Source organism: Nelumbo lutea, chromosome 7, assembly GCF_056320005.1.
Source record: "Nelumbo lutea isolate HS-2025 chromosome 7, American lotus-T2T, whole genome shotgun sequence".
In the NCBI taxonomy this organism is placed as follows: Eukaryota; Viridiplantae; Streptophyta; class Magnoliopsida; order Proteales; family Nelumbonaceae; genus Nelumbo; species Nelumbo lutea.
In genome coordinates, this window is record NC_142690.1 from 911960 (window position 1) to 935201 (window position 23242).

The 23242-nt window shown below is 38.6% G+C and overlaps 1 protein-coding gene across 1 annotated transcript; it reads left to right on the plus strand.

Moving 5' to 3' along the window:
- Positions 1–6099: 6099 nt before the first annotated feature.
- Positions 6100–16454, plus strand: LOC148844506 (uncharacterized). The gene is made up of 6 exons (XM_088953570.1): positions 6100–6489; positions 7461–9476; positions 9601–9763; positions 15091–15254; positions 15425–15683; positions 15774–16454. Exons 2-6 carry the CDS (start codon positions 7546–7548, stop codon positions 15879–15881), a joined length of 2625 nt encoding a protein of 874 aa, XP_088809696.1. The 5' UTR covers positions 6100–6489; positions 7461–7545; the 3' UTR covers positions 15882–16454.
- The last annotated feature ends 6788 nt before the right edge of the window (positions 16455–23242 follow it).

The window sequence follows — 23242 nt, forward strand, 5'->3', positions numbered from 1 at the left end:
GGATCGTGTCAAATGTTGAGGGTGGTGCATGCTAGTAGGTTCAGGGGGATTTTCAATCGGAGGGAAGGAACCAATGTCTTTTTCAGTTTAATGCTTGTAGGTGTTTGAAGAATTCTTTGTTAGCGGGACAAAAACCACATAAAAGAAAAAAAAAATCAAATTGAGTAATACTGCCATTGGTTAGACCTTTGGCCGATTTTGCTTCCCGTATCAATCGATATACAGGTAGTTCATTGGATGTGTTCAACAGTTCAAGTTTGTTATTGCGAGTCTCAAAATCGACTTTTGCGGCTAGTCCACAACCTCTGCACCCATTTACAATCACCCTGAATTCTTAAGTGTGGATAGAAAGTGTGGTGTGGATGTCACACTTTTTTGATTCTATGTATCTTATGTACATAGATTAATATCTAATTTTGTATATTTCAAAAAATGTATCAATAAATTAATATTAATTAATTTTTTTTATAAAATAATAATAAAATAATTTAAAAAGTATATATCAAAATTTTGATCAAATTTTCCAGGAACTTGGAACTTATTTTGAGCTTCACACTAGTATGCCACACCATATGTAAGACTACTTGGTCATTTTATAAATAATTTATAAATAATGATTTATAAAATGCATGTGTATACAAAAACCCAGTCAGGCTAGACCATCAGCTCTGGATGCCAGAATTGATCTTCCCGTGGTCAATCTTAGCTATACTCGTACATGAGAGACACGTGTGAATATCTGATTTTTCAAGGAAGCAAGATTCACAGATCCTTGATATATCACCATGACGTAGCATAAATTGAACGAAAAAAGAAGAGAGGAAAATACGGTGAAGATGGAATTTACCTGATAGGAACGATGCCACAGAGGTTTGAGATTTTTTTTCGCACCTTATTTTTTTTGTCAGTCGAGGAATGGTGACTATTGCTTGCAACTAGAAGCTTGGCAAGGGTAGGGCTGCTAGTCGGGTTGGCCTGAGTCAATAGTTTACACTGTTTCGGATTTGGGCTTCGGGTTGGGCCTATTGAAAATTTGACAAATTCTCAACTTTAACCTGAAAAAGTTGCACAAAGCTTAGGCAAGAGGAAACGACCACGCCAAGCTTGGACGGCATCAGTGGAACACAACAGAGTTCAGTGGAGAACTTGGAGGAGAGCTTTGGAAACCTTCATAGAGTAAAACAACTTGGAGACTTTTGGCGGAAAAAGCAGTAAAAGATGTAGGGTTATAGAGAGTGCGAATGAAACATTAGCATTTTCAACCCGTGGACCGACCCCATCCACGAAAAATAGGCATTGCCGAGAAATTAGAGTATGGATAGGACTGATCCATGAGATAGTGTAGACTGATCCCGTCCACAATGAACTGAACGCACTCATCCTGTGCCATGGACCGAAATGATCCATCAACGAGATGAACACAGTTCCAAACACCACCTAAATCTCACATATTTACATGTCAGATAATCTCTTCTCTTTGTTTCGACGTCCTTGCAATAGGGTTCTCAGAGGTGCACGATTATCCGATTCAGAGTTCACATCATATGAGCTTCTTACAGGCACACTCGAGATGCTTCATCTTTAGCTCGAGAAAAATTATTTAAGGTCATCTCAATCCCAATTAGTAATCAAGCCATAAAGCTATTGGTTTTCTAATGCAAAATGAGGCCGAAGATGGTTCGAATGATTCGATTAGCGAACTGAAAACATTGCACCCGGTATGGATTTGGCTTTAAGTTCAATTTGGATCGAGTCAATTCTTATTTTTTTGTCTTTTTTATTTTGTGAAGCGAGTCAAATCATGTTTTTCGATAGTTGAACTTGAAATAATAACTCATGAAAAACTTCGTTTATATTATGCACTGTTTTAAATTTGTAATCACTGAGTATAGATGAAAAAAATCTTTGCGATGTGTAGGAGGGAGCGAAGGGAGAAATCCCATTTAAGGTGAATATTAGAAAATAGTGGATAATTGTGAAGTACTGCAGTGTCGAATACCTGGTTACATCTTAGGGGGTGTTATTTTTAAGTTCGGATCTCTTGCCCACGAGAACGCTGTTCACGTCTACCCACAACACAATACCCCTTGTGAATTGGGAACATCTCCACCTGAATAATACTATGTAGAGGACGAGATGTTCTCCATGTGTGGATGCGATAAACGTAGGCAGGGTTCTCATGGGCGGGAGATTCGGACTGGTTATTACCAAGAATCTCATGTTCTTTTTTCAGTTTTATGTAGGGATAATGGAAAATTTATTTTCTAGGGTAATTGAAAGTGATACCCATTGAGTAAATAATTTTTCCACATAGGGAGAAAGTTGCCAATACTTGAATGAAATAAAACTGCCCCTTTTAATAATGGATTCTTATGGATAAAATAGTCATTGTCTTATTTACCTGAAAAATAAAAGAATATGAAATGAAAAAGATATCATGGCGATGAAACTCGAGAAGGTAAAGGGTTTGAAGGTTAGAACCATGTGCTTCCACCTCCAATTTACTCCCATCACCCCACCTAATGTGCTTTTAAGAGATGATGGCCATGATTGATCGATGAGAACAATGATTTGTCGAAGATAATTTGCACATTGGCTTTTAGTTGGAGGCAATCGAAATCTGAAAGTTAAAGAAATAAGCAACAAATAGAAGAACATTTCTATGGAAAGAAGGTTGGGTCTGCCACTCTGCTGAGAAAAATAGGGCAAATGTGACTGGGATGAAAAAGATCTCTTAATAAATTAGGGCAAAAATAAAATATCAGCTGGATTATCAAAAAAGTCGAATTGAAAGCAATAATGGACGGACCAATCCAAGTTTCGTATAAAAATAAAAGAAAAAAGAAAATTACATATAAACCCCTAAACCCTAACGTCTGATGGGAACAGTTGACCCGACCCGACCCCATTGAGGCAATGAAACCCTACCTGCATAAACAAAATTTGGCATATAAAGTATAAACAATGGTTTGGGCCCCCAAGGCCCAATCCCTTCTCCATGCTGGGCATCAGACTGAAGATAAGTGATCCACTGATCCACTCTGCTGTTTTCTCCATCAATCTTTTCAACATTCCGTATTAATTCTGGGTGCAGCCAAGGTGGGCATGTGCAGCGTGCAGGGAGGGTGTTTAATCTTTAGTATGCCACATATACATAGAAGTGAGAAGATGCAAGCGAAATGTTGGTGTTGGTGCATCTCATAAACCAACTATAATCATGAAAGTCGTCCATTTCATGAAAATGATGGATAATAAAGCAATACATTCAAACTGGAGATACTTTTAATTACAGCAATTGTATCAGATGTGGGTCCAACGTTCTAAAGATAGAAACTCTACCCATACACACACAGCTGTAGCCTTTAAAGCACATCGTTACAGTTACACATTGTTGTAACTGGTAAGCTTTCAATTTTCAACTCTCACCTCTCCTCTTAATGAGCACTTCTAAGTGCTAACTTACAACTAACTCACTACGTGGCCTGGATTTGTAATAATCTGGGCCGGAATTGTCACTCACATACACTGTTGATCTTTTGACAGCCCATGTCAATTTTCAACCCCACCTCTCCTTTTTTATGCTAGTTGGCTGTTACTAGCATAAAAAAAATTTAATAATAAGATGTAACAGTACATCAATAAAAAATAAATAAATTTGCATTTAAGTGAGCTTTTGATAAAAAAACATATGTTTTATTTGAATTCATGTTTGCATCGATTACAGCTAAAAGCCTGTTTGGATAAGAAGGTAAATTTGTCAGTGCTAAATTAAACCAATTTTGCAATTTATATGAATGTTTTATCCTCTACATGTTTGCATTGTTTCCAAACACAGACTTAAGAATAAAGATTCCCGTAGAACTTGGCTTGAAAATAAATGGGTTATTTGACAAATCTTTTTAGGAAGATATTCTACTAATTCTGATAGTCAAAAGATACAGTGAGCTTTTGCATTAAGATTTTGACAGTTTGAAGACCTTTAGACTTAGGCGTGTTTTTCTGTGTGAATTCCAATAAAAAAAAACTGAAAAGCTCAATTTCGAGTTTCCTGAAAATTGCCTAAAATGACTTTCTTGCATCTTTTTGGTGCATCAGCTTTTGATGGTTAGATCTCATGAGAATCAATCAGATGCAGTGTATGAGGCTTGTAAAAACACGCCAAAATGGGGTCAAAGTTACAGCATGATTTAAAAAAGTGGACAAGATGGACGGTTGAACCATTTAACTTGAAAACTGATTATAATTTCTGGCTCCGATTTTAAACCCAATAACTGTTTGACTGGAGTTTGGATCGAATGGTCAGACGGTTTGTCGGTTGGTTTTTAAAACCATGTTAGAAGTGTGGATACTCTTACCAATTTGCATTCATCTTATCAATTCATATAGATATATGAGCCAAATGCTTTACAGAATTAAGCAGTGCTTTCAAACTGTTATTGATCGACAGTCAGACGGTTCGGCCAATTCCATTTCACCCTTAACCCATTATTTGACAAAAAATAATTGATTTGGACGATTATACAGATGATCCATTTGACCCGAACAATAATTTATTCAAATCGAAGGATCAAATCATTGACCTAAAACCGATGGTCAAAGCGGTTTCGGTTTCAGATGGATTTTTAAAACATTGGAATTAAATAAAAAACTGCAAACGACAACTCTGGACTCTGTGCCAGTGGGAGAGACAGAGAGGCTGGTGGTCGGGTCGTGGTGGAGTCACAATTCTCGCAACTCACAACCAAGAGCCATACTTCAGGCGTGGATGGACCTTGGACGTTGGTGGGGGTGGGGAAGGGCAGCTCCCCCTTTTGTCGGTAACCCTCCATTCTCTATGGATTCCTTCGTGCATCACGTCCTGGGTATTGTCTCTAAGTGGGCCCCCTTTCAATATTCTATTTGTGTGGTGTAGTGTTATCTTTATAACCCAGACTAGGGTTGGGTTCAATTGGGCTCCATCAATTCGTGTAGGACCCACTACCAATGGGGCTCTACCGTCTAGTCTACATAGCATTGCAACCGTCCGATTCGATTGACTTTGGACTCAGATCTCTTAAGTCAAGTGAAAACAATAGATGATGGATGAGAAACATTCACAGCAGTAGTCCATCGTGTGCATGGACGGTGGGTCTTGGCCCACTGTCTTTGACAATTTGTTTGTGCCACGCCCCAAGCCCCAATGTGCCAAGGCCTCTCCTCTCCAACGTCAGCTATTTGTTTGTGTTCCACCCACGTATTTTTTTTTGCCAGGTGGCAAGATGATGTATATGACGAGTAATTTGCCACATGTATTCCAAAATCCGTTGGAAATCCCTAAAAATCCCATCCCTTCTTAACAACTCCAACTGAAAATGGCAACTCTCATCAGTTATCCTCACCGCTTTCCATGAAAATCTCTCCATTAATCCTCATTAACAAACTAATTGCACTTACCTTCCAAAACCAAAATCCGAGATTTTAACGCTTTCAATTCATCTCTCTCCCACAGACGCGTCTACGGTCAAAACTCCAAAGTCAAGCACAAGCAGAGTGAGAGAGTGAGATAGCAACTTTCTAGTTTCTACTCTTTTACCCACCCGACGCAACCAACCTCTCCTCAGGAAGAACCCTCTCTGTACTTTTCACCTCCCACAAAGAATATTAGACGTGTGATGGCAACTGTTGACCCGACCCGGCCTTCATCACACCCCACGATTCGGTGGATATTTTGCGACGTTATGGTTTGAATTGGGTTTGTATTGGTATCTGTACCTCCAAGTAAAACCCAGTGGTCCAACTGCCGGTTTTGGTCCGGGTTTGTCTGGTCATAAATGGGTTGGGTTAGAATCATTTTCCATCTCACATAGCATATACGGTTATCACTTATTTGAAAAAAGAAAAATATTAAACTTGATTGATTTACCAAAACAAAAAAAAACTTGTATATAATAAACATATAAAATACCAAATAAAAGCATTTTTTAAAGGAAATACCCGGCATATATTCGGCATATGTTCCAAAACATGTATTAAATCTATATAATATAAATGAAATATTAAAAATTTAATTTTTATTATTTTTATATTTTACATGAAGTGAAAAGCAGGTCCAGAGACTCCAGACCAGACCCAGAAGCCAAACCAGAACCAAGAAAACAGAAAGGAAAGAGAGAAAGCATCCATGCATGGGTATGCTATGACTGTTGTTGTTGTGGTGGTGGTATTGGTGTTGGTGTTGGTGTTGTAATGCAATTCTTAAGCGCCCTGCTCTCTCTCTATCTCTCCTCTCTCCTCTCTTTTGAAACCTCTCCTTCTCCACGCCGCCTCTCTTCCTGACCTTACCAAGAACTCATTCATCCCCTTTGCATTTCCTTTAATTTACCAAAACACCCTCAACCTCCATCTCTCCCTTCTTCTGTTCTGGTCTCTGCAAGAGAACGATACAAACCACTGAAAGCTCCTCTTAACCATGGTCTCTTCTTCTTTCTAATGTCGGCGCAGTTGTTACTGGTACGTCTCATTGACGTATGCTTCCTTCGCTTCATTGATGATCGGTCTATCTTCGTTTCTTTCGCATTCTCCATATCTGCCCCCATGTTAACTCTTTTTGTTGGACCGTTCTGTTTCTTTTTTTTTTTTTTTTTTTTTCTTTTCTGCAGTGGGTTTTTAGATGGTTTTGTGGGTCTTCGTGAAAATATAGAAAATTTTCAATTTCGGGTTGCGTTTCAGATGATCAGGGTTTTAGGGGTTTTTTGCGCATTCTATGGATTTTTTGAATTGTGTTATGATTCTATTGGAGAAATCCGATTTTGGTTTGCTTATCTTTCTACGCTCTTCCCGACGTTGAATTCGAGGTGTGAATCGGCTGATGGAGATGATCGTGGTTGCGAGTTTTTGTTTTGGTTCTTGTTTTGAACTGGGTTGTGGGTATTGATGGGTTTTCTTGTGGACTACTTGTTAGTGTTGACTGGATGTCTTGAGGAGTCTCTTATTTTTTATTTTATTTTTTATTCCTGTTTTGCGTTTGTTAGGAAATTGGATGATGGGTTTGGGAGTACTGGATTTCTGGTGAATAGGTTCAAGGGAAAAGGCCTTATTTTTTTTCTTTTTTTCCCTATTATAGGCAGTCTTTTTTCTTATCAGACTAATGAGTTGTATTGTTTAGCTGCATTGGATGATAGGTATAGATTAAAGGATTTCCCTTTCTCTTTCTTTGATCAGTAAAGACTTCCTTCTCTTCATGGATTTCTTTTTTATAGTTCCATTTTGGTTAAACGAACAGGAAAGAAGAAAGAAATCTTCATCCGTTTCACAATGCGAGTTTTGATTGTTGTAGAAATATTGGACTTACTGATATTGGATTAATCAGATGATGTTTTGATTCAGAATAAGTCTTGTTTTCTTCTTTTAATAATATAATTTGGTGGCATATTGCCATGAATGTTGGTTTCTGACAAATAAAGATTCTGATTGCATTGAAGGGCTCATCCGTGAATCTGCATTGCCAAGTAAAGCTGGCTCTGTTTAGCGACGCAGAGCTCTTTCGAACTTCCTCCCACTCACGAAATGGAAGGAGGGACTGATCAGGATTACGACGAATTTGAAATGCTTCTGGGTGAGATACCGAATGCAACATCTGGAAATCCACACTCCGAGGATTCTGGGCGTACAAGTTCCTCGGTAGATATGGAAAGGATCCCTCGGCAAGAGGGGGAAAGGAAGTGCTCTCCATCAGCCTCTTTTACGAACTTCTACAATGCATCCCAAGCTGCAAGCTCTGGCAGCAACTCCACATTTTATGATGGCTTGGCCTTCGAAAGAACCAGTGCCAACTGTGTGAACCCCTCCCTGTGTTCGACAAACCAGAAACTGCAAATTAATGGGAATTTCGATGGAGGGAAAATAATTGTGAAGAGTGCACATCAATCACCTGTCAAAAATGTTGATCAAGATGATTCAAACCTGCCTGATGACCAATCCTTGAATTCAGCATTTGCAGATTTGAGCTTCAAGGATGGTATGGCAGTGGAAGTCCCAACTTCTCAGTTTGTAAAGCATAATACATTACAAAATTGCGCCTTTCTACTTGATGGGCAGTACCCAAACTGCCTAAAGAAATCATTATCCAGTTTGAGATCAGGGGCCACAGTTATTCCTACTCCACCTAATGCACCAAGTGGTATGAATGTGGTGAATGGTCTCAATAAGTTAGATATGGGCATGAGTTGCCATGAAAATACAAAGCTCTTAAAACTCAATGTTCAAGAACTAAAGAAACAGAATCCTGGTTCTCACCAGCTGCTTGAAAATTTATCAGGTGACATAGGAGAGCAACTACAGAGCACCCAAGTATACTCTCCATCCACACCATTAGCAGCTGGATTGCATGCCTTTCAGGTTGTCCCAAATATTACAGTCCCTGGAGTTGAGTTCCCAGTTACACCATTTCAACAGCAATACTTTTTGGATGCACAATCTCCTCTTCCTTACATGCAGCCTCAACCATTGAATCAGCCCCACATCACATGGAGGCAGTTGGAGGAAGAAAGGTATTGTAGGATGCATCAACAATACCTTTACTTGCAACAGCTCTGCAATCAGGGATCTGACGGTCAAGTTCCAACTCATGCAAGTAGGAATGCTGCCTTTGGGTCAATGACTAGAGACCCAAGGCGACCATATTTTGAGATTCCAATTTCCCTCCAACTTGAACAAGGTAGTCAAGGTGCATTTTTGAATGGTGCTGTAATCCCAAGGGGACTTGATTCATCGGATCCTACACTGACAGGCACTGGCCCTTGCCGATACTATGCTCAGGGATTCTGTGGGAGGGGTGAAACCTGCCCTTTTGCTCATGGCCCGAAGCAGTCTTCCGCCAGCAGTTTAGGATGCCATCCTTCTTCCCTTACTGCCAAGGATTTTGGACCTGTCAAAGTTTTAGACAAGGTTGTGAAGCAGAATTTTCCTGAAAAGATTCTAACAAGGTCACATGGCTTGAACTCAATCAGAACTATCAAGCCTTGCTCTGATGTAGGGAATGAATCACTAAACCATGGTAACTCTAATGGGAGATTGCTCTTTGATGGCCACTTCCAGTACCATCCATCCATTCTAAATGCAGCATCCTTCCAGCTAGATGGTCGGAATTCCCATGGTTCATCCCCTGACACTGTAAATCCGAGACATAATAATCTGAAGTCACCATCTCAGAAATATAATTCTGTGGATGAGGTCATGGGTAGAATTTATCTCATGGCAAAGGATCAACATGGCTGCCGCTTCTTGCAAAGGAAATTCACAGAGGGCACCAAAGAAGATATTGACAAAATCTTCCTTGAGATAATTGGCCACATTGTTGAGCTAATGACGGATCCTTTTGGCAACTATCTCATCCAGAAGTTACTTGAAGTATGTGATGAAGATCAGAGAATGCAGATACTTCATGCAATTACCAGAAAAGCTGGTGATCTTGTTAGAATATCTTGTGACATGCATGGGTCAGTTTTTTTTTCCTCCATCCCTATATCATTTATATCTAATATTTGATTGTTTCTTTTGTTAAATAGATTCTAGAGTGCACTAAGGCTTTTATTTCCATATTTGTTTCCTTTCCAAACACAGCACTCGTGCAGTTCAGAAGGTGATTGAAACCCTTAATACTCCAGAGCAATTTTCCATGGTTGTTTCCTCATTGAAGCCTGGAATAGTTATGTTGATAAAAAACATGAATGGAAATCATGTTGCTGCACGATGCTTGCAACATTTAATGCCTGAATACTGTGAGGTAAATATTTCATTATTCTTTGTGTCTAATGTCCCTTTTATTTATATAGTTTCAAGTGTTGGCATATAACATATATGCTACACTTGCACAGGTAAGCTTCTTTTTAGTACTTTAAGAGGTATCAATGAGATTTACAATTCTCAGCCAGGAAATGGTGAACCCCTTTAGGGTGAAATGGCGAAACCAGGAGCTTGTTGATTTTAGTTGATTTGGTTATTGCTTACAATAATTGCTATTTATGTGTTTACTTTTATCTCCAAATTGCAGCAATTCCCTTATCTTACCCTGTATAAGTAGCATATTGCTTAGGTGATAAAGGTTCCCTTATAATGCTTTTAGAAACTGCTCCTATGAAATTAAGAATGTAACTCCAGAACTTTTAGGCTAAGAAGTTAAAAAATTAATAATTACCAACTGTCAAGATACTAATGTTTTAAATGCATCAAGCTATAATTGCTTTGAGTATGATGTCATAGTGGTTGCTTTTGTAATCCTCAGATAACTGATGAACCTGGATATAAATATCAAGCTTGTTGGAAATCAGCTGCTATGTTTATAAACAATCTTAAAGTCAAACAGGTGGTTTATAATTTTAGATAATGCAAATTGCAAATTGTTTATTTTTATTGAGATGCTAGAACTTTGAGAGTATGACTTTCATCATGTTTTTTGTTACTTTGCTTCTTTCATTGTAAATCTCATAAATTATTACTTTGTTTTGTGTTAGTTTTAACTTATAAATTTTACTATTCATTTCTGTACCTAATAGACATTTATTGAGAAGGGGAATTTTTTGTTCTGTTCATGTTATTAAGTTTTATACCTGTGATGTAAACCTGGAAAAGCAGAAATAGATCATGAATGAAGGAATAATTTTCTCACTCCCACATCCGGTGACTTAGTCTTTTCATTTTGAGAATTTTTCATTATTTGGTCCAATGTTATCTTTGGCTTCAAATTTTATTAGGTTTCAGCTTCGAAAATTTGTTTGTTGGCTTTGGTTTTGGTGTCATTAAATAGATATTTCAATAACCTATCTGACATGTTTTAGAAATGAGAGTTTTTCTAGTAGGTTATAAGTTGTTGAAGTTATTTCAGTCTTTAATTTCTGGTGTATTTTGGGGTTGCTTTTGCTTTATTTAGTTTTAGTGGGAATTCTAATAGATACTTATGGTTGATTTATGAATTCAAATAGGTATTAAACAGACTATATAAGTCAGTTTTTGCGTTAGGTTTAGAGACTATGGTGGTTTGAGATATCTTGTGCAATCTCTTCTCTCTTGTCCTCTGTTCTTTCTCTAGTAGTTTATTGTACTCGTATTTGAATAGTTACTGTCTTCTTTTTTCTTCATTCTTACCTTCAAGGTTCAAAATATCGATACACCTGATATGCCGGTAGAGGTGTATCGGTAGTTTTTTTAGTATTTTTTTCAAATCCGGTTCAGAGGGGCCGGTTTAAGGTCTGTCCACCCCTGAACCGGTCAAAACCTCAATACACCCTCTGTAGGGGCGTATCAGGAAGCTCCCGATATGGGCCAATACGTATCAGTACTTTGAACCTTGCTTACCTTTCTTTTAATGTCCTGCTAAAATTTTTGTTCAACAATATCTCTAACCATTCTAGCTAGCTAGCCAGGTCTTATTAATATTTTAACTCTCCATTTTAAGACCTAATCCTAAAATCTTCTGCTTAATGGAAGATGCTTTTTTAAGGGCTTAATGTGAGATGGTGTGCGATCAGTTTGGTCATCACTTTTTGTTCTTTTTCTAATTGCTACTACACTCTGAATTAAAATTGTTAAATAATATAGTTCCCTGTAGAACAAATATGTGTTGTTATCAAGAAATGTAATTAAATGATATTTATTTAATTGTTTATGATGGGAGAAAGTAAACTAATATTTGATCTTAAAAGTACTCATGACATCATCATGTCTATTCTAGAATTTAAATTTAAAGCAGATATGTTGAAATCCTTGCATGAGAACTCATTGGTGGATTAATGCACAAACACAAAGGTATCCAAGGAAACAGCAGGGATCACTTTTTGTTCCTAATTCTGATAGTCAAAATGTTATATTGGGTATGGGCCTTTTCTGGGTCCATGTGTGCCTGTTATGGAAATATTGTTTTGATTCTATATTTGCCTTGAACTTCAAAATAGGAATTCTATCCTGGTGGGCACTTCATATTAAAAAATTGCCTAACCTACTGATTTAAAAAATAAAAATAAAAGCCCAACCTGAACTGTACCTTGTCATGCAGAGGTAACCAAATAACATTTCATGCTTCTCACTAGCAACTGATTTTTATACCAAATCTGTTTTCTAAAGTACATTCTAGAGTACAAGCTATTGTAACATGCTTGAATAAGTTACACTAAGCATTCCAAGTGGTGACAGTAGATATATCCTAACTCCTAAGAGCTTGGAATGAAGTAGCAAGCTCCTCCTCTGTGAAAGACAAAATAATAATAGAATGGAAACCCCTCCAAATATTGAAATGAAGCTGAATTTTGATGGAAGCTCCTCGGGAAATCAGGATTGTCATGAATTTTAAGTATATGTGTATTCAAGGATGCAATGGGGAAATAGAGGCCTTATTCTCTGGTCCATTTGGAGTGGGGACTCCGCAAAAGCTGAAGTGTTAGCCTTGCTCCAAGGAATGAAGATAGCAATGCAATGTGGAGGTTGAGGGAGACTCAAAACTAGTAATCTCTTGGATAAATGACAGCAGCCCAGTTGTGTGGATTCACAGGCACATTATAAGAGAGATCAAGAGCATAGCAAGGGAGTTAGGGACAACATTTAGATGGGTAAAGAGAATAGAAAATGGAATGGCTGACACCTTGGCTAAATATGCAGTGCATAGGGAACAACTATTTTGGAAAAATTTGTGTTGTGGTCTCCAAAATTGTAAAGGGATTCATGTAACAGAAATACATTGTAATGTTTTCTAAATGAAATTAATGAAATGAACTGTTGCTGATAAAAAATAAATAAATAAATTACACTAAATGTGCTATCTATCTATTCTAATATATATTCTGATTCTATTACAGAATATATATTCAAATCTAAATTCTCACTAGAATCTTATTCTAATACAGAAGTAACCAAATCCCCCACTCATTTAATCAGGTCTCCATTTACTGTAACTTACTAGAATAAGCTTGAAGCCTTATTCAGAAACCATCTTATATATATGTTATTGGTTTGCACATATTCAAGAAGGGTCGACATGATTTAATATAATTTCATCAACACATCTTTCATTTTGAAGAACTCCTCAAGCTACATGCTGTATTGAGTTATGATAACCTGATACCTATACATGCTTGGTATACCGTTATTGGACATGTTACATAGCCATTAAGATGCCTGATACTGCAAAGACACTTCTGGATAGTATTAACACTGTTGATCAATTTGACAGTTTGAGCTAGGTTAGGTATACATGGGCAACTATTAGGTTTTTAATTCTACATCAGCTTACTTATAATCAAGAAAAAAACAAGGAAAATCTGCTACACTTTAGTGGAAGTAAAAAAGGGAACTTCTCCCAAGAAGGGAAAGGAAGTTAACCTAATGAAAGTTTTGCCTCACTTCAACGTTATTTGAGCATTATCTCAACTATCTGTGGCTCACTATATAACTCTTCTTCTGCCTTTTTCTCTTTGAAAGGATAGCTCAAAAACTTTCTTTCAGTTGCCATTTTAACGCAGTAGGGCTGAGAATGCACTTTTAGGAGGAAAAGGCTGATATTGATGGTAACACCTTTCCATCCTTTGTGCCATTTGTTATTGGAAAAGAGAGCAGAAAATTTAGTTCAGGCAAAGAAAGAGGCCCAAAGATTGTATTACATTTTTATCAATCACACTAATAATGTCACTAGGGAACTCTTTTGAATAAGTTTATTGTGCTGACTGTTAAATGACATTTGTTTGTCCTTATGATACTTTGTATATTTTGGAGGTGTTCTATAATTTTTTTTTCTATGACATTTGTGTTGTGTAATTCTTCTACAATATTGGTAACAGTCATGTAGTTTGGATTTTGGAATGTTAAACCTATCTCTGATTCTCTTTCATATATGCAGTGCATGGTAATTCAACACAGTGAATGCTTGTAGGTATTACTACACTGCCAATTTAGAAGATTGCACAGTATTTGTGTATGCATTGTCTTGCAACCTAAATAAAATTATAGAAAATTCTGTTTGTGAGCTTTTTTTGGTCACTTGAAGTTCATGTTTTGCAGTGTTTGATTGATTGCAAAGAAAACCAAAGAAAGAAATCTATGCTATTTTCTAAAATGCAGTTTTTCAAATTTTGTGATTTTTTGAATGCAAAAAATATAAATAAATATGGAGCTATTTAAGCTCACCCACATCCAATTCATTTAAATACATATAACATGAGCATCTTTTAAACCAGCCTGTGCATTGCACAAGTCTCTTCTAGTAGAAAATCTAAAAGAAAGTAACTTAGTTTGGCTTACGTGAATGCAAATTAGAAAAGAAAGTTGAGATCAAATATCAACATAACTTTTTGCTTTGATCTCTCTCTTATTTTTCTCTTAAAGGCAGAGAGAAAGCAGAGAAAACAAGAGACAAATCTGTCCTAAAAGAAATTTCTTTATTTTGTATTTTTTTTCTTTTCTCCTATTTTCTTCACAACCAAATACAAACAGGATAGAAACTGGTCAGATAGGAGGTATAGTAATGCATTAAAATTGAAGAGAAGCCATATAGTTTAAATGAAGTCAGTGCTTCTTACTTGCTTTGAAGAGTTTGTTGAGATTAGTAGTTATTGGGTGTTGGATAGTCAGTCCTTTGCTTGGTCCCTAGGTATTTGAGTTTACAAAGGAAAGCCTAGGTCTAATCAACCTAGAGCTTTATAAATATATTGTGAGGTTGCACTTGAGAAAGGGTATTGATATGAATTGATTTGACATTGTATCTTGCTGTGCCTTGCGAGGTACATCTCTATCTCCCCAGGAGTTAGTGATAAACTATTTTCTATCTTCATTTACTTGGAAAGTTCGTGTATGTTACTCCTATTCAGTCATGCTTTATGCGGTTCACCTTTATTGAAATGGGGCAAAATGTCAATAAATTGATGAATTTATGGATCATGTGCTTTGGGTTGTTATTGATATTGAACTGACTTTAGTTTTCAGAGTAGCTAATTTTACTTCATGAATTGGGCCTATGATATACATGTTGACTCATATTTCAGTTTAGATGAATGTTTGATAGCTTGTATCATTGATACTTTTGGCAATATAATTACCAATATAAAAATATTGAGCACATTAATTTTGCAGTTCCTTTTTGAAGCTGCAACTGGCCACTGCGTTGAGCTTGCAACAGATCGTCATGGTTGCTGTGTGCTTCAAAAGTGCCTCAGCCATTCTGATGGAGAACAGAGACGACGAATGATCTGTGAGATCACTTCTAATGCTCTTTTGCTTTCTCAAGATCCATTTGGGTACTCACTATCCTCCTTATGTTTCCCTTCCGTATGTTTAAATATTAATTTAGAAATAGCTGTATTCTTTTTTTTTTTTTCACATGCTTGTTTGTGCTTGTGCAGACGCACATGCATACGTCAAAAAATTCATAACCATTGAATTCAGTATTTTGGTTCAAATGTTACAGGAATTATGTTGTTCAATATGTATTTGAACTTGGGATGCCATGGGCAACAATGGATGTGCTCAACCAGTTAAAGGGAAACTATGCGTACCTCTCCATGCAGAAATACAGCAGCAATGTGGTTGAGAAATGTCTGAAATATGCAGCAGAAGAGCACAGGCCACAAATAATTCAGGAGCTAATAAATACCTCGCGGTTAGATCAAATCCTGCAGGATCCTTATGGCAATTATGTTATTCAAGCAGCACTTAATCACTCTAAGGTAGAATGAACCCCAAACTCTCATCCATTATTATGTTTATCTCATGATTTTTGTTGGTTAGGACCTGGCTTATTTGTTTCTGTTGGACAGGGGACACTTCATGCTGCTTTGGTGGAGGCTATCAGACCCCATGTGCCGGCACTCCGGACCAGTCCGTATGGGAAGAAAGTCCTCTCATGCAACAGTCTGAAGAAGTAAACAATAACATTCTTTGACCAAATTCTTAGAATAACTTTTCCCCAAACAAATGGGTCTCACAAATCTCTTTGGCAGAGCAGATAGAGTTACTGTAAAGAATGTAGACTTTGCCATTACAGAGGATCGGTGTAAACAGTGTAATAAATAGGAAAGGGAGCACTTTTGAAGTTAGACTTTTTGATACTTGAGTTGTCAAATTTGCTGGGACTTGTGAGAGAAAAGTTCCACAGATGCCTTGTACAGCCTGCCGGAACAGATGAAGGCAATTTTGCGTGATAGTAGATCTGCATGTTAGTGGACTGAGATTTATGCTTTAAAATAAAAGAAAATTCAAAGAAAGTAGAATTTTTCTTTTTTAAGCTCACAGGGGAGTGTACTGCTGCTATTGTGCTTCAATTAAACTGTTTTTTTGGGGGTTAACTTGAAAACCTTTTTATCTTTGTACTAAATACATATTTGGTAATGTATTTGGCTTCTATACTCTCCTTGTAATGCTCATCTTTTTGTACAGATATGATGTGTAAAGCACCCTTGAATCTCTTTGTTGAATACATATAACCCATATTTAGTAAATTTACTGGCCAGAGGCATATCTTTTCGTTAGTTTTGTAGGTGAAATTTTCACCCCATCAAAGAAGAGGCCCACTTCAGTTGATGTGGACCATCATGTTCTTGGTCCATCCAATCCCAAAGTCAAGTGCGTTGATCTCCATGTCCATTATGGTGTGGTAATGGTAATTACAATGAAAGTAGCCAAACACGTTTACAAACTAGAAATTTTCAAAGAAAGAAGAAAATGATTGTAATTTGTAAGGTTTGGAAAGAGTACAAATATTTACAGTACAATTACATATAAAATACAAACGTTAAAAGATCATATTCTCGGCTTGTCCCTTCCAATAAATTAGATTTAAAAAAAAAATGAAAAACGTGCGGTGCCTTTTCTTTTTGGAGGGAGGCTCCTAGTTGGTGTGGATGGGGTCTGTTTGTTTAACATTGATTTTATCAACGAGAGAGAGAGAGAGAGAGAGAGAGAGAGAGAGAGAGAGAGAGAGAGAGAGAGAATGTGAAGATGATAAGATGAAATTGGAAAAAAAATAATGGAACTGAAGTGAAATAATATAATAAAATTTAAAATAAAAAAACATCAATGGAATTGGAAAAAATCTTGGAATTCCATCTTTTTAACCATCATTTGCATCTTATGTTCCATTAGATGAAGTATCATGTCCTCCACGGTCCTGTAATCTATCTTCTGTATCTAATCAATCTTTGAGACATGTACACATTTTTAGAGTTTCATTTGTCATACGGATTTTCTTATCATCTAATACCTTGTCACCAATGCTAAAACAAGACTCCAGTGTAACTGTAAACACCGGAGGGGTTAGTAGATCGCATGCCATGGAGGCAAGTACATGATAATTATGTTCATGTTCTTTCCACCAGGCTAAAAGATTTAAAATTTCAAATTCCTCATGTGTGAGAAAGCGTGTGAAATCATTTTGCAAATAAAAGTAAAGTTCATTAATTGAACTTGAAGAAGAGCTAGCAACTGATTTTTTGCCTTTTTATTAAGGACCATACCTTATCTGATGAAGAAATACTTTTAGGACGAGATGGTAGCATTGGATATGTCTTTTTCTTTCTATATTTCGATTCATATAAATTATACATTTGGAATAATAAAGAATTGATTTCATCTTTTTTTTCTTTCGGCATTAATTTGCATATTTTCATGGTAAGAATCAAGTATAATATTTACACCTTCTTGTTTAATCCTAGGGTCTAATATTGTAGATAGACAATATAGAGGATAAGTATTTTCTCAATATTTTTTTAAATTTATTTTCTATTATTTTAAGAATATTTTGAAAATACAATTCATCTCTATGTTTTGAAAAACAGCAACTAGTTATATATAATTGTTCAAGTAATATACAAGAAGTTGGATTATAAACACATGAAAAAGCATTGGTAGCATCATAAAAATTTTCTAGAATTCCTATTATGCAAATGGCAACCTTCCAATCATCATCAGTTATTATGTCATGGGGCATTCTTTCATTATAAAACATGGTGATGACTTCCATATATGGGATGCAACTTTGTAACATGTAATAGGTAGAATTCCATCTATGTTGAATATCTAACATAAGTTTTTTTATATTGTTTTCCATGTTGAAGACATAAATTTTTAAAATCTTGTTTTCTTGAACTAGAAGACTGTATACATAAAATACAATTTCTAATTTTTGAAATATGTGTTGAAATAATATTTAGCCCATCTTGAACACATAAATTTAAAATGACATTCACATTTAATATTAAAAAATTTCCTTCAAAAATAGGTTTTAATTTAGATTTTAAAACATCTACAATAACATCATTATTGCTGGCATTATTAAAATTAGTAGAAAGAATTTTATTTTCAATACCATAAGTATGTATAGTATTTAAAATAGCACTAGAAATTGATGAACTGGTTAGTATATGACCATTCAAGTTCTTTAAAACTTAAAATTCTTTTTTGTAATTGCCATGAATCATCAGTGAAATGCCCTGTGACACAAATATAACTAACACTATATTCAGATGTCCAAATAGTTGATGTTAGTGAAACTTTAGAAGTAAGAGTTGAAAAGGTAGAAATTAAATTTTGTTTATATGAAAGAAAAATTTTATATGCATCCATTCTTACATCATTCTTAGTAACTTATTTAAAAAACGGATTTATAGATGATTTAAAAAATTTTTCAAAATTTGGATCTTCAGAAAATATAAATGATTGCAGTGCATGTACAATATACTTAGCAAGTGTTTGTCTCATTTTTCTAGGTTAACATTGAAAATTACTAAATATTGGTAAGCTATTAACAATATCATTGCTATCAATTTGGGTATGAGAGTATGCATCATGAAAGCTATGCCCATAGGGAAAGGGTGTTTGGGAAGAACCAGCCATATTAATAAATCTAAAATATTAAAACACTAAAAAAAAAATAATAATAATAATTACCACTTATCCGTTTGTCTGCTCCAATATCTGAACTTGATTTTAATAGATAAAGTCTCTTAGCCCCCCAAATTGCAAACTTGAGGCATTTGAACAAACATTGTAGAAAGGAAGTTGAGAACTTGAAAATTGAGATGATTATAAAGATTAGATAAGGGAGATTGATTGTAATAAGAGAGTTATGAGAAAATATGAGATTGATTGGTGCTGTGATAAAAATGAGCCAAGGTAAGGTTATTTATAGGAGTTTAAAAGTATTGAAAAGACCAAAATTTTTAGTTGTTTATAGTTGTTGAAAAGAGTATTTTGGGCTCTTCAAAACTTTTATAGTTTTTTTATCACTTGACCAAAATATCCCCCAAACTAGCTGTTTGTTGTTGGTGGGGGCATTTTGAGGATTTAGGACCCCCCCATGGTTAAATACAAAAATGCCCCCTCAAATTAGCTGTTTATAACTGTTAGAGGGGGCAATCAAGTCACTTATGGCCCTGGGCAAAAATAACCGTTGGTAGGGGGAAGGGGCCGTTGGCAGCCCGGCCGGTTTTACACCATGTCTACAGCTTTTTACATATCCATGTGTACCAGTATTACTCATTTTTCTGACTTGTCAATCAGCGCATCTAATACCCAACCCAGTTCACCAAGCCATCGATTATAGTCGCGAAGGCATCTGCAAGTGGAAGCACAGAAGAACAGTACGAAGAGTATGAAGTTGAACTGAAGCAGCTTTACGGGTTGAAGTTTACCAAGGGCCGGGATATTGATGCAATTGCTCCAGGTCAAAATAGTCATTGGGGAGAAAAGTACTTGCCACCATTATATTTGTTTCTGAATTTGCAATGGCCCCCAATAACTTGTTTCCTCAGTTTCTTGGCATTTTTTCGAATATCTGTAGTTTGACATGTATTGTCAAATAAATATTTTGGCAAGTGATGTGGGGTGACCAAACCCAGTCCATTAGAGGCTGGGAGGCCCAGTCCACGAACGCCAGACTTGGGAACGAGATCCGCTATAGCAGAAGTTATTCTGTTCTCCTCGTCTGAAGTCAATCGCGGAGCGTCCATGCGTCCCCGCAGAGCTCTCTGACTATCCTCGTACGGCACCCATCTCAGGCGTTCATCTCCACCTACCTCCAAGCAGCTCAAGTATAAATAGAGGGTGATCCCCTCTTGGTAAACCGAGGAGTCTAACACAATTGACACATGGATTTGGAATTGGTCTCAAAACTATATTCTAGCTCCCCTCTTCGTACCTCATACTAACTTGACTGTCATAGACTGTCTCGGGTTCTCACCCGAGGCCTCTGACGTATTCTGTCTTGCAATACCTCGGCTACCTGCCTTTGGTTTTCATTGTACTCGAAGCCTCTTCCGCCTCGACCTACATACCTCAGCCTCAGTCGCAACCTCTCCGAACCCTCAAAGCCTTCGGCCAGCCTCAGGAGCCTAGGGACGGAATTACCTTGTTGTCCTCGGCCAATCCGAGCCCCAACAATTAGCGTCGCCTGTGGGAAGCGTCACTAGGAGATTCCCTAAGAGAACTTTAACAAGCTAGCAAGTCCTCAAGTTCCAACCAATCAACATGGTACGAAGAACAAGAAATACACAAAATCTTGTCACCATTGAACAGTTTTAGGCCGTGCTCGACCGCCTGGAGTACTTGACGCAGCGAGTCGAGCAGAAGTAACCCCAGGCAGGAGGCCGCCTCCAGGGTGACCGCCCCGCCGGAGAGTCAACACAGCCAGGCCAGCATGGGTCCACCAGCCAATCGGTCCCCAACCTCGACCATGTGCAGTGGGCCGAGCCCTTAGAGTCTAGTAGCAGTCGTCCAGCTGACCCGCTCTCTCGAACCACCAAACCTCCCAACCGAAGGGGGGATAACTCCAGACCTCCAAGCTAAAGGGAGTAGCACCACCGACACCGAAGGGCCAATCCGAGGGATGAAGGCGGATGCCACGATCACCCCAACACCCACTCCAGGTCCGAGGGCCGGCGACAAGCCTCTTGCCCTCACGTCGGACCTCCGGGACGTCTTGAACGACCGCCACGAGTCACGCGGTCACAAGTCCGAGCATTCTGGAGTTCGTGCCGAGCACCATCATGTCCGTGAAGATCGGGATGATGCACAGGCCAAGCCCGACCCCATGTTTTCCGAACTCCGAGTCGAGCTCGGCGCTACCAAAGCCGAGCTCCGAAAAGTTAAGGAGGGCTAAACTGACACCTCGGCCGGACAAAGCAATTCCCTTGGGAGAATGGGTGCCTTCTCCCCTGACATCATCGCCGAGCCTCTACCTCCAAACTTCAAAACTCCCACCTTGGAGATGTACGACGAGACCACTGACCCGGACGACCACTTGGAGAGCTTTAGGGCGCTCATGATCCTGTATGGATATTCCGATGCCTTGACGTGTCGGAATTTCCAGGCGACCTTCAAGGGAGGCGCTCGACGGTGGTTTTCAAGCCTCTCACCTTGATCCATCAACTCCTCGGAGCAGTTTTCCAGCATGTTTCTCCCACGCGAACTCGAGGTCTGCGACCTCGACCCCCTGGTCTCCATGCATGCTGCCATCAGTGGACTCCTCCCTGGCTCAGCCCTCAAATGCTCCATTGCCAAAAGCCAACCAAAGACGAAGCTGGAGTTCTTAGCAAGGGCCCAAAAATATATTGCCGTCGAAGAGGCTTCGGCTACGGACGCCCATGAGAGAGGCACAGAGCATTGGGACGGATTCCCCGAGAAGAAGAGGAAGAACAAGGACTAGGGGTGCAACAACAACAACAACAACAGGAACCCACCAGCTTCGGCCTTGGCCTACAACCAGTACACGCCACTCAATTCCACTCGTACACAAATTCTGATGCAGATCGAGTAGGAGAAATTTATGAAGTGGCCTGAAAAGTTGAAGAAGAACCCCCACAGGGGGAACCCCAAAAAACACTGCAAGTTCCACCGAGGTACCGGCCACAACACCAAGGACTGTTATGATCTAAAAAATGAGATAGAGTCCCTCATTCATTGGGGCCACCTCAAGCAGTATGTCGGAGGCGAGGCCAACGCCTCGTCCTCTAAGTAGTAACAACACCAACAAGCAGCATGCGTCATCGATGTCATAGTGGGAGGCACGACCTCGGGTGGAGCCTCAGCCTTGGCTCGCAAAGCCTATGCCAGGCATCTGAACATCCAGGGGCCGACCCCCAAGAAGCAGAAGCAAGAACCCCTCTCCTTCACGGACGAGGACCTGAAGGGGGTAGTAGTCCCCAATGACGACGCATTGGTGGTCTTGGTCGTCATTGCAAACTTTGTAGTCAAAAGGATCCTTGTTGATAGTGGCTCCTCAGCCAGTATTTTTTCTACGAAGCTTTTGAGAAAATGAAGATAGCTCTGGAGGGCCTCCAATCAGTAGATGCCCCACTAGTCAGCTTCTTCGGCAGCATCGTCAAACCAGAGGGCAAGATCTCCCTACCAGTTACAGTAGGGGTGGAGTTTCATCAGGTGACAAGGATGACAGAGTTCTTGGTCGTGAAGATTGTCTCACCCTACAACGCCATCATTGGGAGACCAACTCTTCATGCACTCCAAGCAGCCATCTCCTCCTACCACCTCACCTTGAAGTTCTTCACCGAGCACGATGTCAAAGTTGTTCGTGGGGACCAGCACGCCGCCCGTCAGTGCTATGTGGCAGCACTAAAGGGCAAGAAAAAAGAAGGTCTACCACTACAAGGGCTTGGCCTCAGGGAGGAGCCAGCGAGCTGAGGCCAACCGGATGAGGACCTCATCTCGGTCCCCTTAGAAGAGGATAAGCCCGACAAAACAGTCTGCGTTGGGTCCAACCTTCCCCCCGAGATCCTATCCGAACTACTAAGTTTCCTTAGACTTAATGCCGACATCTTTGATTGGTCCGACGTTGACATGTTCGGAATTGACCCCTCGGTCATTCACACAGGTTTAGCATGGATCCGAGCTCTAGGCCAGTTCGGAAAAAGAAGAGGAACTTTGCACCAGAGCGTTGGAAGGCCATAGAGGAGGAAGTTGAAAAGTTACTTGACGTCGGCTTCATTCGAGAGGTACACTACCCTAACTGGTTGTCAAATGTGATTATGGTAAAGAAAGCTAATGGGAAATGGCAAATCTGCATTGATTTCACAGACCTTAACCGAGCTTGCCCCAATGACAGTTTTCCTTTGTTGAGGATAGACCACCTCATTGATGCCAATGCAGGGTACGAGCTACTTAGCTTCATGGATGCCTTCTCTAGATACAATTAGATAAAGATGCACCCGGATGATGAAGAGAATACCTCATTCATCACCAAACATGGCACATACTGCTACCGTGTGATGCCCTTCGG

What these genes read in the sequence shown, in the direction of transcription:
- LOC148844506 (XM_088953570.1), top strand. Translation starts at nt 7,546, where the DNA reads ATGGAAGGAGGGACTGATCAGGATTACGACGAATTTGAAATGCTTCTG. An exon ending in TAATGCCTGAATACTGTGAG is followed by an intron (nt 9,764 to 15,090) that starts GTAAATATTTCA and finishes TTAATTTTGCAG; the next exon opens with TTCCTTTTTGAAGCTGCAAC. An exon ending in CTTTCTCAAGATCCATTTGG is followed by an intron (nt 15,255 to 15,424) that starts GTACTCACTATC and finishes CAAATGTTACAG; the next exon opens with GAATTATGTTGTTCAATATG.